Here is a 14,073-nt window from a genome sequence, read left to right as displayed (position 1 = left end):
TTCTAGACTTAAGTCTACATCCAATCGATGACGGTGATTTGACAAATAGTGTACAACAAATAAAATCCACTCAGAATGTAAAAAGAAAGCAAGCAAAATTAAAAAAAAAAAAGTTTTTTTTAAAGCAAAGGTTATCTAAGCGGAAGAACCGCAAATCACTGGCATATTATTCATTAATGCAGAAATAACCTCCCTTTTTCTTTACAAATCTAAATTAATTATTTACCACTAATTGATTAATATAGTTTTATTGATTTATGTATTTTCATCGACTATAAATATTTATGCCTAATTTCAACTTGATCTATAACTGAGAAGTGGGGGAAAAAAACGTGTACAAAACGTAATAAGAGAGAGAACTCTATATAATTCTATATATATATACAACTACATCTCTCAATACGTAGTATATCTCCCTTATTCAATACTAAGGAAAATAATTAATTACTAATAAATTAATTAATTTGTTGCTTTTTTTTTTCAAAAAAAAAATCCTGTTTTGTTAGGTACAACAAATAGTTGTGTCATGTTTGAACTTGATCCGAGAATGGTGGGACAAATAACGTGTACAAACATTGTACCAGAGAGAGTTGATATAAGCTTTGTAAAAAAAAAAAAAACAGCTTATTAGCACTTCCATTATTTTTTTTTTTGTACACCAGATATACCAAAAAGCTACCTATATATATATATTTTGCCATGTATGAAAATTGCCAATAAATGCTGAATGTATTCCCCTTGGCCACATTTTTCCTACCTGAGCAGTCTAATTTATTTCTGATATGCAGACCGAATGTTAGGTGACTATATTTTATTGAAGTATTCAAGTGAAGTCTTCTAATATCAATCTTTGACTAAATTTAATTTACGAAGGATCTAGAACTATTAACAGAGATATACTACTGCTAGTAGTGTACTTGCTAAATTCAAAAGCAATCTGCAAAGACAAAGGCATTGCCCTCGACACTAGAATCAGACTGATGCGCTCTCTTGTCATGGCCACATTTTTATATGCTTGCGAATCTTGGAACGCTGACAGCAGGATCTCAAAACGAGAATCGAGAAATGGAATTGAGATGCTACAGACAGATCCAAGGCATCACGTACAAAGACCGCATCACAAATGGAGAGATTAGAAACAGGACTAATACAACCATTGGACCCCACAAGGACCTACTGTCAAAAAAACGCAAACTGAAACTCTACGGCCAAAACCACTAGGTCCTCAGGGCTCGCAAAAACCTTCCTTCAGTGAACAGTACCAGAAAAAAAATAAGAAGAGGCAGGCAGAGAAAGTGATGAAAATACAACATAAAAGAACAGGCAGACCTGTAATTGAAAGAAATTTTATCCATGGCAAAAGACAGAGAGGTATGGAGAAAGACAGTAGACAGTGCCCCAACGGTTCAAAAGACTAAGGGATAGGTATTGTACCGCCATACCACGAGGTCCTCACAGCTCGCAAATACCTTCCTTCAGGGAACAGTACCAGGAAAAAGAAGAAGAGGCAGACAGAGAAAGCGATGGGAAGACAACATAAAAGAAGGGAAGGGCCTGACATTGAAAGAAATTCTATTCAAGGCAAAAGACAGAGGAATGGAGAAAGATGGTCAACGGATCTTGTGTGGTGCTTCAACGGTTCAATAGACTAAGGGATAGGTGAAAGTATAGTACCGCACTGTAATATTGATAGAGTGAGTTTTTAAAGAAGGCTATATTCCGTAATGTTTACAATACTAATCTGAGTAACCCCCTATACATTGATATTTACTAAGCCCATTAAAGTACAAAATGGGGCTTTGTTCCGGTACAATAATACTATTTGAAAAGAATTTCGTTTTTTCAAGCACATCAAGTAGGGCTGTACGTTGTTATGGAGACCTAGATCTACAGATAATCTAACCGTTGATGATAAATGGTATGTAGACATCTTCTATAGATCTAGATCTCTAGAATAGAATCTGTAAGATCAAGCCTTTGATAAATCGCAATTGGTAAAAGAAAAAAAAAAGTTATGTTTCATGAGTAGCGTTGTTCTATTGAATGTTGGTTAAATGCTGCTATCGGGATCAAGGGACAGGTATTGGCAGGTGAATAAAGATTCGTGTGCCTTGATCTATCTAGATCTAGACTCAAACAATTTAATATCTCGACAGCGTTTTTTTTGTTTGTTTTTTTTTTGTGTTTTTTGTTTTTTTTTTGGGGGGGGGGGGGGGGTAATGTAATTTTTGTCAGGAACGGATTCAGTTCAGACTTGATAATGCCCTGAGCTATTTGAGATATGGACACCCTAGTAAAATGGATTTAACTTACTTTTTCCTTTATTCAGTCTTCAAAATGATTGAGAATATCACTGGAACCGTTGGGGGGGGGGGGAGTCAAGTGGGGGGCCCTAACCAATAGTTTATGTTGCCTAAAGGTCAATCCAGCACTGATTATTGTTAGTACGCCTAAAATATAATTTAACAATACTTACATCAAACTCATGCCTTATATCCAAGATAATCCTCTTGTTCGGGTTAATGTGTATATCCTCCTCAAAGAGAACGTGGTTGCGATCAACCTGCTCTAGATCTAGGTCGTTTTGGTTCACGCTAGCCCTTCCATAATCTACCTGTGGGCATTCACTGTGGGGCCATGCCCTCGTAAGTTCAACCTTTTCTCCACACTGTCCGGCAGCGAACTCGGACGCCTGGACCCGCTTCCACGGATCACCGGGTAACGTCACCAATATTACGCACACGACGATGACACAACTTCCTCGCATCGTCGATGTCCAGGGGGGAAAATATCCACAGCTTCGAATAACAAGAATCAAATAAACCTCTTATCCAAACTCCAATGCTACCATCTAGATGATGAGGCTATCCCAAAGTCTAGATCTGCTGATAGATCTACATCAAGTTAAGAGTTCTAGATTTAGATTAGATTCTATAATTTAAATCTAGACTCTTCTTATCCTGAGTTCGCCAATTCCTTCAGAGAAGCTTCAAACTTCGGACATGTGTTCTAGATCTACACACATAAAAAAGGAACGCTTAAAATAAATGCACCATATATAGACTCTCCTTCGTGTAATCCTTTCTGAACGAAAACACACACACACAGGCTCAGATATTACATGACACGCTAAGGGCCTAGACAAGTGAAGAAATCAAAATATCATCCGATACTTTGCACTGTCATATGGGCCTTTTTTTTTTTTTTTTTTACCTTTTCTAAACTTTGCACACATAGGGGCATACACACACACACACGCATGTAAGGAAAAGAAGAACTCAACAGGTTAGAGTGGTCTTGTTACCCGTTCGAGTTTGGCCCCTGTCACCCACACTTTTTAAAAAGAAACGTGCGCTAGCGTACACACACGTAGATCTTAGGGCACACACACACACACGCACGAAGAGATACAGCGGCACATAATCCTCCCTCCCCTCCCCTTGTAGTACAGTTGTCACTGCTTCACTCCTCTTTTACTTCCCCACCTCTTTATCCCCTCTCTCTTACTGCAGCACAGGTCGACACCTAGCAAGGAAGCTCTAGCCGGGTCAGAAAAAAAAAAGAAAAAAAACTTTTGGGCCAAAACGTTCCTGTTTCTAGTAAAGCCCCCTTTTAGCCGTGTTTTACGGTGCTTCGTTGCGCCTGTGTGACAAGCGTCCACCCCTCACCCCAATCTCGGGACAGAGGAGGGGGAGGTGTTGGGGGTGGGGGAGGACGGCATCTAATGGTTAGTCCTCGAACCGAAAGGTAAAGCGAAGGTGTGTTGACATTACACATGTAGGGAAGGGGACATTAAAATGTATGAAAGTGATAAATCTGTTTGAATTTTCTTTGCATTGGTAGACCATATGAAAAGGTAAGATGATTACATGATTAAATTCAATATTCGCAATGTAAATATGTTAGAATCTCTTAGATATAGATCTAGATAGTAGATTAGACGTCTAAAATCTGAAGTTTTTTGTTTGCTCAAAATTAGTCTAGATCTAGATCTAATCTAGACTATATGCATCTAGAATCTATGCTATGTAGATTTGGTCTGGCTGGTACACATTTGAGACTTTTAGTAAGACACTGTATGACATGCGAAAATCACTGTGAGTATAGAATATAATTTAAAACAAATTTTTTAATGTGTTCTGTGCTAAAACTCAATATAGAGTCTAGACCTAATTTCAAGATCAAACTTAAAATATAGATCTAGGCTCGGTATGTAGATCTCGATCTTGACTCTAATTAGGACTAGATTATTGGATAATTATAGAATAAATAAATGAGATCTACCTAACGCATTTATATATGACAGACGTTACTTCAAAAAAGATAGATCTAATTACTTTCTACTCATTTCACGTGTCAATCTAGTCATGCATGTTAATCAATTACTTAAACTCTGTTAACTCGTTGGATTTCTTGTCTAAAACTCTGTTAAGTCGTTGGTTTTCTTGCCTGATTCAAGCAACCCATTTCATTCTATAACGGCAATAGTAAAGAAGGAGCACCTGTACGAATTTGTTCCAACGTGTAGAATAAGAAATGTGCCTCTATCTTTGTGTCTTTCTGAGTAGTTCATTAGGTTTTGCTTTTCTATTTTTAAATTATGATTTAGTGTTTTATGTATTATAGCTACTTTACTTTTTATTCTTCTGTCCTGAAGCAGGGGCGTAGCTAGAAATTTTTCATCATTTGGGAGCCCGGGGGGGGGGGGGGGGGGGGGCTTGAGAAAATGAACTCTTTTTGGGCCCTTTCATTTTGTGTAATATTTAATTTTTAATATAAAACACTCATTTGCCCCCCCCCCCTTTTTTTTTTTCATTAGTAGAGGCCCGGGTGGATTCTCAAATTCTCCTCCCCCACCCTAGCTACGCCACTGTCTTGAGTCTCTAAGTTGGTTAGTTTATTAATGGTGTTACTCTAACCAAATTAATTATAATAATCTTTATTATCCGTAAGGAAATTTGTCTTACAATTTGTGCATTACACCAAACAAAAAACATTATAACTATAAGAAACCAAAGTGTACATTCACACCAGACTCACTCATAATTTACATGTGACAAAGTTTATACCAGATTGTTCTTATTTAATGATTTGATTGCCAGGGGAACAAAAGAGTGTTTGTGTCTGTTTGTCTTTGCTATCGGTGTCTTGTATCTCTTTTGTGATGGTAAAATCACAAAATCCTGACACAAAGGGTGATTCTTTATTTCGAGGATCTTGTTAGCTTTTTTATAGATATTTTATAGACGTGAAGTAAATTGGCATATTTGTTAGTTATAAATCTCACTGCTTTATATTGTATTCGTTCTAATTTCTGTATGTACTAGATTTCACTGTTATTTTATTAATATTAAATGATATACACTCTACAATCTAGAAGCTCCATAAGAAACATTTGTTGATATTATTTTGCTTGTAGCTTTAGTAGAGACCAAATATCTATGTAGGTCCCTAATTAACACATGCGTACTACATTGAAGCATGTATAATTATAGGGCCTACGCGCTTAGGGCGCATTGAGTCTAGGTCTATATTGACTCTAGATCTTTATTTTCTTCTTTGAAGGAACATCTTTAATGTATGATAAAGAAACTATACATTGAACTAAAAGCGTTTTTAAGACTAGATCTAGATTTAATAAAGCATGAACTGTTGATAAAATTCTCGCTCTATGCGTTATGTAATTATTATTAATTGCATTGATATTTATTATCTGGAATAGCATATCCTTATGATTCGTTTTTGTGTGTTTTATTTATTAAAGTCGTATGCTTAATAAATAATTGGCCTACAGCTTTAGAATTTACTTTGAAATGTTTTCATTTCTGTACGTTGATTTGGCCTGATCATTATATTTAACAGTATGCCAGATAGGTCTACTTTGTGAGAAGTCTGCGTATTCTATAATTCTTTTTGGTGAATGCATTCAAAGTTAGCCATGCATACTCCTTTATGACTAGATATCTAGATATATCTGTGCATTCAACATTTCCAGCTGTACTGATCATCTTGTCAGATGTGATAAATAGGAGGTGGAAAATGAATCTGTATCACTAAATTACACGATAAAGTGAAATAATGCTTCTTAATCTTTTGACTGGAAAACATTCCTATTAATAAATATTTTCGAACCTATTATTATTATTATTATCAATATTATTATTATTGTAGATTTAATTGTAACTCGATCTTACCGATTTGTTACGTCTGAAAGTGGTTAATGATTTTTTTCCCCATTGATTTTTCACGGGATAAGCTCCTCATCTTTTGCAGACGATTTGTATTGTCTCATTTTCTATTTACCGGAAGATGACTGTTGAATCCAACCTTACATTTCTAAAAGAAGTTATAGATGTATTTGGTTCTGAGTATGTTGCATCCAAGGTTTCCAAGTTTGTTTGTTGTTGTTTTTTAAGCTTTTCTGAGATTTTTTGCATGTCTTTCTTTGATTTAATTCCACAAGCTCGAACACTCGTAGTTTCATGGCAAGACTCTATTTTTTAAAAGATTTTCCCTAGGTGGAAGGGTTGATTTCACATTATTTAAAATATAAATTTTGGATTGTATCATTATAGTAATATCACTCAATTTAGAGACATAAAAAGTAAAGTAGCAATAATACACAAAACACTGAACCAAAATATGCAACTATAAAAACAAAACATAAGAAAATACTCACATATATACAACATCTTGGGGTTCCGGCCCAGGACAGACCTGAATGGAGGGATGTGTTGAAGCAGGCCAGAGCCTTCCATGGACTGTAGCGCCAGTGGGATGGATGGATGGAATCAAATACTCAGAAAGACACAAAGATAAAGGCATATTCCTTGTTCCATATGCTAGGACAAATTTGTACCAATGCTCCCTCTTCACTAAAGCTATTAGAGCATGGAATGGATTGCCTGAATCAGCCAGGAAAACCAACGACTTAGCAAAATTTAAGTCATTGATCAACGTGTATGACTAGATTGACACATAAAGCAGCGTAGGGCATAAATAAACTTCTTTTTTTGAAGTAACGTCAGTAATTTATAAGTTTAGATATACTTCTTGTGTTGTCCACCAAATAAGAGCCTCGCATTGACAGTATTTTTGAAAAATCTACCATATGCCAATTAGACACGTGCATTCTATTAGGTTCTTCAATGGGCTGTATATATATATCACGCCGATTTGAAAATGTGTATCCCAGACACGCTTCAGAATGTCTCCGTCCACTCTGATGGTTGCAACTGATCGTTCTTGTCATTGGTGTTAACTTGCAATGGAGAAACCAAAACATTGTCATTAATAACCCCCCCACACACACACACACACACACACAGGTTAAAGTTGCTGCACTTTGATAATAACATCTGTTCTCGCAAACTTAAGCACCCAGAACGCCTTCTGCTGAGGATTCGCCATTTTGAGGCTAAATAAACAACTGATTTTCCTACAAAGATTAAAAGTAACATGTTGAAATTGGCAGCCAGTTAAACAAGGATAACTGCTGTATCAACTGACCATTAATTAAATCCTTCTTCTTCTTCGTTCTCATTATTATGTTGGAGAGTTCAGATGACTAGACCAATACACGAGATGCACCAGTGGTTTCCACATAAGGCAGCTCTCCATATAGTGTTTTGAGGCCAGTGTCTTGTTCGGGCCTTCTGATAAAGAATGCAGTTTTGAAGGACATGGTCAGCATGCTCTGGTGACACCCCACATGAGAGCTTGTTCATTTCTGGTTTATTCTATTCTCCATTAGCCTCTTCATTTTTTTATAGATAGAGTGCAATCTTCAATTGAGTATTTGTTCTCCCCAAAATGTCCATTTCAATGCTTTCGAAATGAATGAATACGTGATGATTTCGGCGCATTCGTATAATGACAAGGAATACGGTATTTTCTTCAAATACAATGATTTAACATAAAACTGTATTTCTAAATGAAAATACCACATACAATTATTATGAGTTACACACTTACTAAACTCTTCTTCTCCTCTGTTCTAACATATTCCAGCCGCTTTGGCGTTTCTGGATCTACAGTAGTATCGTTATTTCTAGACTATTATTTTAAGTCTTCGCTTATTCAGATTCTAGTAAGTTCGTCGTATGGTGACGTCCTCTTTAGAAAAATGTTTGCTTTTATTCTAGTTATCTCTTACCTTTTATTTTGGCATTTAGTATGGCGGACACAATTAAGCCATTTAAGGTCGTGTCTTTAAAAGTGAAATTGCCACAGTTTGGCTTGAGATTTTTCAGTTAACGGGGTGCTTACTCTTCGTCTTATCAAGATTGGCTCCTTCAGGGGACGTCTGCACAGGTAGCAAGTTAAGTACAGTTTCCCCTTTCAGACTTTGCGATCTATGGGGCAGATCATGTTAAGCAGGGTGTCGTGTGGCCAGCACAACGACCAACCGCCTTTACTTTCCACATTAGAATTGGGTGGACTCGGGGGCGCCCTAAAAATCCCGAAATTCAAAAATCCCAGTCTTCACCGAGATTCGAACCCAGGACATCAGGTTCGGAAGCCAAGCGCTTAACCACTCGACCACCGCGCCCCCGTCTGCACAGGTAGTACCAAGGATTTCTAGCTTCTCCAATTTTTGGACGTTTTCGAGTTTCAGTATTTCTGTAAAGATTTGATTTTCAAATGTGTCTTTTTATGTCGCGTTCTTGCAGTTAAGGGATCTGGGGCTAGGGGAGGGGGAACTCTGAGCTTCTGCCAAGCGATTTCTTTCGTCCTGATGAAGATTTTGATTTTTAATTTCGGGATCTTTAGGGCGCTTCTGAGCCCACACTGCTCTAATGGGTACCTGACATTAGTTGGGGAAAGGTAAAGGCGGTTTGGTCATTGTGCTGACCACGTGACACCCTCGTTAACCGCGCCACAAAAACATGACCTTTACATCATCTGCTCATCCTAGCCAAAATAGGCCGGCAGAGAATGTCAGCGGGCAGGGTTCAAACTCATGTACAATCGCAATGACAGTCTGAAGCACACACCACACGACCACGCTGCTACTTTTGCGTGAGATATAAGGATTAGGTTCTGAATTCTTTTCTTTCTGGAATTTAAAAAGAAAAATCCTCAAGTTATTGAATTCGATCACCTACTTTAATATATCGCCAAGTAGTTAAGACTTGTGATTATGTTTGTATCAGATCGTTTGTAAGTAGGCCAATGTACCACATAGCCCAATGTGTATATCACTTAATGAATACCCGTATCAGGCCGCTCTCAAGTAGTTGGCAGTATCGTCCATTGCTTTCAATTTCTTGAGAAAAAAAATATGTTTGGTTGGAAGACCTTAAGTCAGTGGATCAGTCGACGACGTTGAGTGGATTATCTACAGCAGAAAGAAATGTAAAAATGAAATCTCCACTTTGAGGTTGCGTGATACTAGTCAGGTATAAGAAAAAAACCTGTACACAGACTAGCAGGGCCGGACTTAGGCCACTGCAACCTATGCGGTCGCAGTGGGCCCCGCGCTTTCATAGGCCCTGCGCTAATTCTAAGTGTAATTAGTTAAATTGCAAAATATATACGAAAAATTCATGGAAATCTGAAATTATTAAAATCTCCTGAAAACTCATACAAATCTACTAAAAAAAATAGACAAAATTGCCATTTGTAGGTGTCACTCATTGTGGGAAAACGCCAATCCTACTCGCGATAGAAGAAAAAATGCATTGTCACCTTTCATGTAATAAAATGAATAATCGGGCGAATTTTCACCTTAATCGAAAGTTCCAATACTTTCTTTTTTTTTTATAGTCACTGGCATATAAATATGCCATAGGTTGCAAGGTCCGTAACGTAAAGTAAAGTTAATTCGATCGCAATTTTATACTTAATAAAGAATGAATAAAATTCAAAGTCGAATTTATTTTCTAATATAAAATCTTAATTTTCACTTATTATCCTTATTCCCACCCAGACTAGGCCCCACGCAATCAGTTTCGCATAAAGCCCCACAATTGTTAGGACCGGCCCTGCGGACTAGTAGTAAACGTTCTTAAGTTAAAATCCATACGAAGGTTAGGAATCAGGTCTTCCTATTTCGTATCAGCACAACCAAGGGGAGGTAAAGTCTGTAGGACAATGTGCTGGTCAGAAAGCACCCTCGTTAAACATTGACAAACACACATCACACACACAAATGATTATTTTACATTGTTTTCCCACAAAAATCCATTTTTACACAGTTTATATCAGCTCACTGTGTCTGTGTGGTAAAACGTTTGAACCTGTTATTTCTCCCACATCCATTGTCGTATCAAGTGGAAACTTTATACATTTTTTAAAATGAAAAATGTATTAGCCATTCAAATTGAGGATACGTTAATCATTCTAACAACAAGCGTTATCTTGGTAGAGCTGAGCAAATATAATCAATGCTCACTTGGAAATAAGAACAAGGAAAAATAGCAATAACAATTGTATAGAGTTAATAAATATTTGTAAGTCTTTTAAAATTTTAACATGGATAAACTTAGAACAAAGTATTTTCAGATTGACTATGAATATACAGAATATTAAAGGGCTTGACTATACATCTGTTGTAAATGTTCCTATTCTGGGGTATGGTGGCGAGTGTTAAAGTGCATGGCTTCTGAACTTTATACATTTAAATTTCCGAAGCCGATATATTTATCAAATGGAGATGTAGTCCTCTAAAATAAAAATTACTAGTAAATTTATTATTTTTTTATATCAACAAGGGAAATTAATTTTTCAGTTTTGATATGTATGGCTAAATATGTCGGGTTTAAACTTAAACAACAATTTATTGTACCCAACAAAGCATGAATCAGTTAAACAAAAAATTAACCAACTACTCAATTAATTATTGTTATATATTTTGTATGAATCGAAAAGGGAAATAACTTCTATATTATTGAGAGAGATTGTTGTAAATGTGGTGTTCCCTCCCTTAGATACGTTTTTTTTTTCTCTAATGGAGTATGGAGTTTTATATTGTGCTCATTATATATGATATTAACGGGTTAAGTATTAATTCTGTGTTGTTGATGTTTTAAGTTTGAAAGACAAAAGGCATAACTCTCGGCACTAAAATCAGACTGATGCTCTCCTTGTCACTCGTCCTTGTATGCTTGCGAATCTTGGACGCCAACTGCAGAACTAGAGATGACGACTCTAGCAATGGAATTGAGATGCTATAGAAGGATACGAGTATTGACAAATGACAAATTGGCCTCACGATGACTGACCACCGCCAACAAACGCAAACTAAGACTTTATGACCATATCACAAGCTCATTATGGCTCGCTTAGGCCTTCCTGCAGGGAACAGTACCAGGCAAAAGAGTGACAGGCTGACAGAGAATACGATGGGAAGGCAACATGAAAGAATGGACAGGCCTGTCATTGGTATAGGTTCTATCAAAGGCAAAAGACAGAGAGGAATGGAGAAAGATGATCGACTGATCATGTGTGATGCCCAAATGGTTTAACAGACTAAGGCCTGAAAAGGTGTTCCGTGAACTATTGGAATAATTAACTAGCAGGCCACCACGTTCCACGTTTAGTGTTCCGCTAAATACTCAGAATGTGCAAAGTGTTCCGTGAAAGTTGGGAAGTACTTGTCTAATTGACATATCCTCGTTGCAATTGTTTCCTACCTGTAACGAAATGGCCATAAGGGATTTCGTCATATGTTGAAATTTAATCAGTGATTCGAAGTCGTGTCATTGCCGTGTATCTGTAGGTCGGCGCGTGTTCAGTTCAATGAAGCGTGACATTGACTTATTGTATCCCCCACGTCGACTTCGTGCCACCCCCCAGACCTTCACTGTGAGATTAATTCCATGGTAGTTTCCATTTCGTGTTACCCCGCTGATTCTGTTGTTCGCTTTAGACACTCTGCTCGGTGGATTAACTTGTGCTGTTTTTTTTTTTAGACTAAGCTGTGTGTATGTGTACCACGTTGAGGGACTTGTACTCAAACCAAGACTGCTTGTATTTTTACCTAAAAAGATCTCACTGTCTTGTACAAATCTTGTTCTCGTTATTTCATCCACTTCCCCTTTTAAAGATCAAGCTGGAACTTTGCAGAATTATTCATTGTCAAGGGCACTGCATGAAACAATTTAAAAATTAATAATTAACTTTGTTTTATAGAAAAGAGAGATAAACCTTGCAATATTGAGATGTATGCAGTAATGTTGCTGTTCGTTCCCTTTTATGAGCTCAGTTTTTAAAAGTATTTTTTTTTATATTTTGCTTGTTTAGAATTTAGAAGGTGTGACTCTTCCTAGTTCATTGCAGACTATTAGTCTACTGAGTTCTGTTAAGAGTTCTACTCTATTTAATGATCAGAATAATAGTTTCGTGGCCAGTCTTTTAGCTACGTTTAGGTTTAGGTTAGTAATCTTTACCTTAGTCTGTTGGACCGTTGGAATACTACACAAGATCAGTTGAACAACTTTCTCCATTCCTTTCTCTCTTTTGCCTTTGATAGAACCTATAACAATGGCAGGTCCGCCCATTCTTTTATGCTGTCTTCGTTTGTGATGCGGTCTTTGTATTGATACCTAGGACCGTTCTGTGGCTCTGTAGCCTATCAATTTCATTGCTAGGATCCTTCTCTCTAGCTCCGCAGACAGCGGCCAAGATTCGCAATCATTTAAGAAATGTGGCCAGAAAGCGCACCAGTCTGATTTTAGTGTGGAGGGCTATGCCTTTGTCTTTCCAATATTTAAAGCGAAGTTAAAATTTTTAAAAGTCGTTTCATCTTCTAATAAGGACAATGTATAGGCCCACCATTTTGTTGTATGCAACAATATCGACTCAAAACTCTTTGAAGAAGGCATTTCAAGACGTCTTCGCTCACATTATTCTTCTCGATTTTCTTGTGTATTAGAATGGTCGAAATTCTCCCGACTTTTGTACATCGTTATGTTGACCACTGTTGTGTGACTAGACGTCTTTCTTAAGATGATGATCATAGGACGATCACGCCATTACAGACATACAGTTCGCTATATCCAGCTCAAATGGTCTGCCATAATACTATTGGCCGGTGCTGCCTCCTTTATGTTTATGTTAGAATTAATTTTATCAGCGACTTTTTGTTTAAAACTAGAATGAATAGTGTGCTGTATTGCAAGAAACCACTTCAATATCACTTAACCACTTTAGTATCTCAGTCCACCCAGGTCTAATGGGTACCTGACGTTAGTAAGGGCAAAAGAAAAGGCAGGTGGTCATTGTACTGGCCACATAACACCTTCGTTAACCGTGGGCCACAGAAACAGATGGCATTTACATCATCTTTTCCGTAGATCGCAAGGTCTGAAAGGGGAACTTTATTTTTACTTCAATATCTGACTGTCCCATCCTTTTCTGTTATAACCCTTATTTACTTGAGTTCTTGTTACTGTGAGAAAATGTCAGTTCTCTGTACGCCGGAAAACGTTTGATTGCGTACGCTATATTTTCCTCGAAGTCTCAAAGTGTGTAATAGTATTGGCCAGTGCTGCCTCGTTCTTGTTTAGACCTAATTCGACATGCTTATGAGCCTGTCTCAGCAATTTTAAAGAAATTTTTATCCATGAACTCTTCTAATTATGATTCAAAAGTATTAGAAAAAATGCGTTGTAGATGGCAGGAGGAGGAATTTCTGAAGATCAGAACGCAGGAAAATGCTTGTCGTTGGGGCTCCGCCCCGTACCCTGTTGGGAAAGCTTACAGCACACAGACCCGATTGCTGCATGGAAAGTATACCTGTTGCCTCTTCAATAATATATACCTGCTGCCTTTCCAATAATATCTCCAGAAAGAACCTTTTATAGTATACAAAACATTTAATAATTATCTTCGAAGCACTTTTCGAAAAAAAGAAAGAACTAAATGATCGGACGAGCTTTTATGAACATTACCATAGGCCTAATTGGATTCGAAACATATTGTAAATATGTATGCAAAATATAATTCAAAAATTTGTTATAATTACTTCTTTACTTTGTCATTACATTCTAAAAGCCTTCCCGGACCCCACTGTGATAGGCTGCAGCACTTCCTAGAGTAGGCTACCCAGCTAGCAAAAAGGTGTGGGGG

The 14,073-nt window shown here is 37.2% G+C and overlaps 2 protein-coding genes across 4 annotated transcripts in view; one reads left to right on the top strand and one right to left on the bottom strand.

Moving 5' to 3' along the window:
• The window catches only part of LOC106060275 (uncharacterized), a 295,644-nt gene extending 292,158 nt beyond the window's left edge, over positions 1 to 3,486 (bottom strand). Inside the window, exon 1 of the mRNA XM_056012021.1 lies at positions 2,477 to 3,486. Coding sequence (XP_055867996.1) covers positions 2,477 to 2,767 — 291 coding nt within the window. The 5' untranslated portion in view covers positions 2,768 to 3,486. The remainder of the gene's footprint in view (positions 1 to 2,476) is intronic.
• LOC106051369 (uncharacterized) overlaps positions 1 to 14,073 on the top strand; it is a 117,742-nt gene that overhangs the window by 58,469 nt on the left and 45,200 nt on the right. Inside the window, exon 1 of one of the 3 annotated variants that reach the window (XM_056012494.1) lies at positions 3,627 to 3,856. The exons of 1 other annotated variant lie outside the window; for it this stretch is intronic. The gene's annotated coding sequence lies outside the window, so the exon portion shown is untranslated. Of the gene's footprint in view, positions 1 to 3,626; positions 3,857 to 4,076; positions 4,098 to 14,073 lie in introns of those variants that run through there. One more of the 3 variants, XM_056012496.1, reaches the window with a different exon arrangement.

The sequence above is a fragment of the Biomphalaria glabrata genome, chromosome 15 (genome assembly GCF_947242115.1).
Source record: "Biomphalaria glabrata chromosome 15, xgBioGlab47.1, whole genome shotgun sequence".
NCBI lineage: Eukaryota > Metazoa > Mollusca > Gastropoda > Planorbidae > Biomphalaria > Biomphalaria glabrata.
This window is presented reverse-complemented; position numbering and strand designations above follow the sequence as displayed.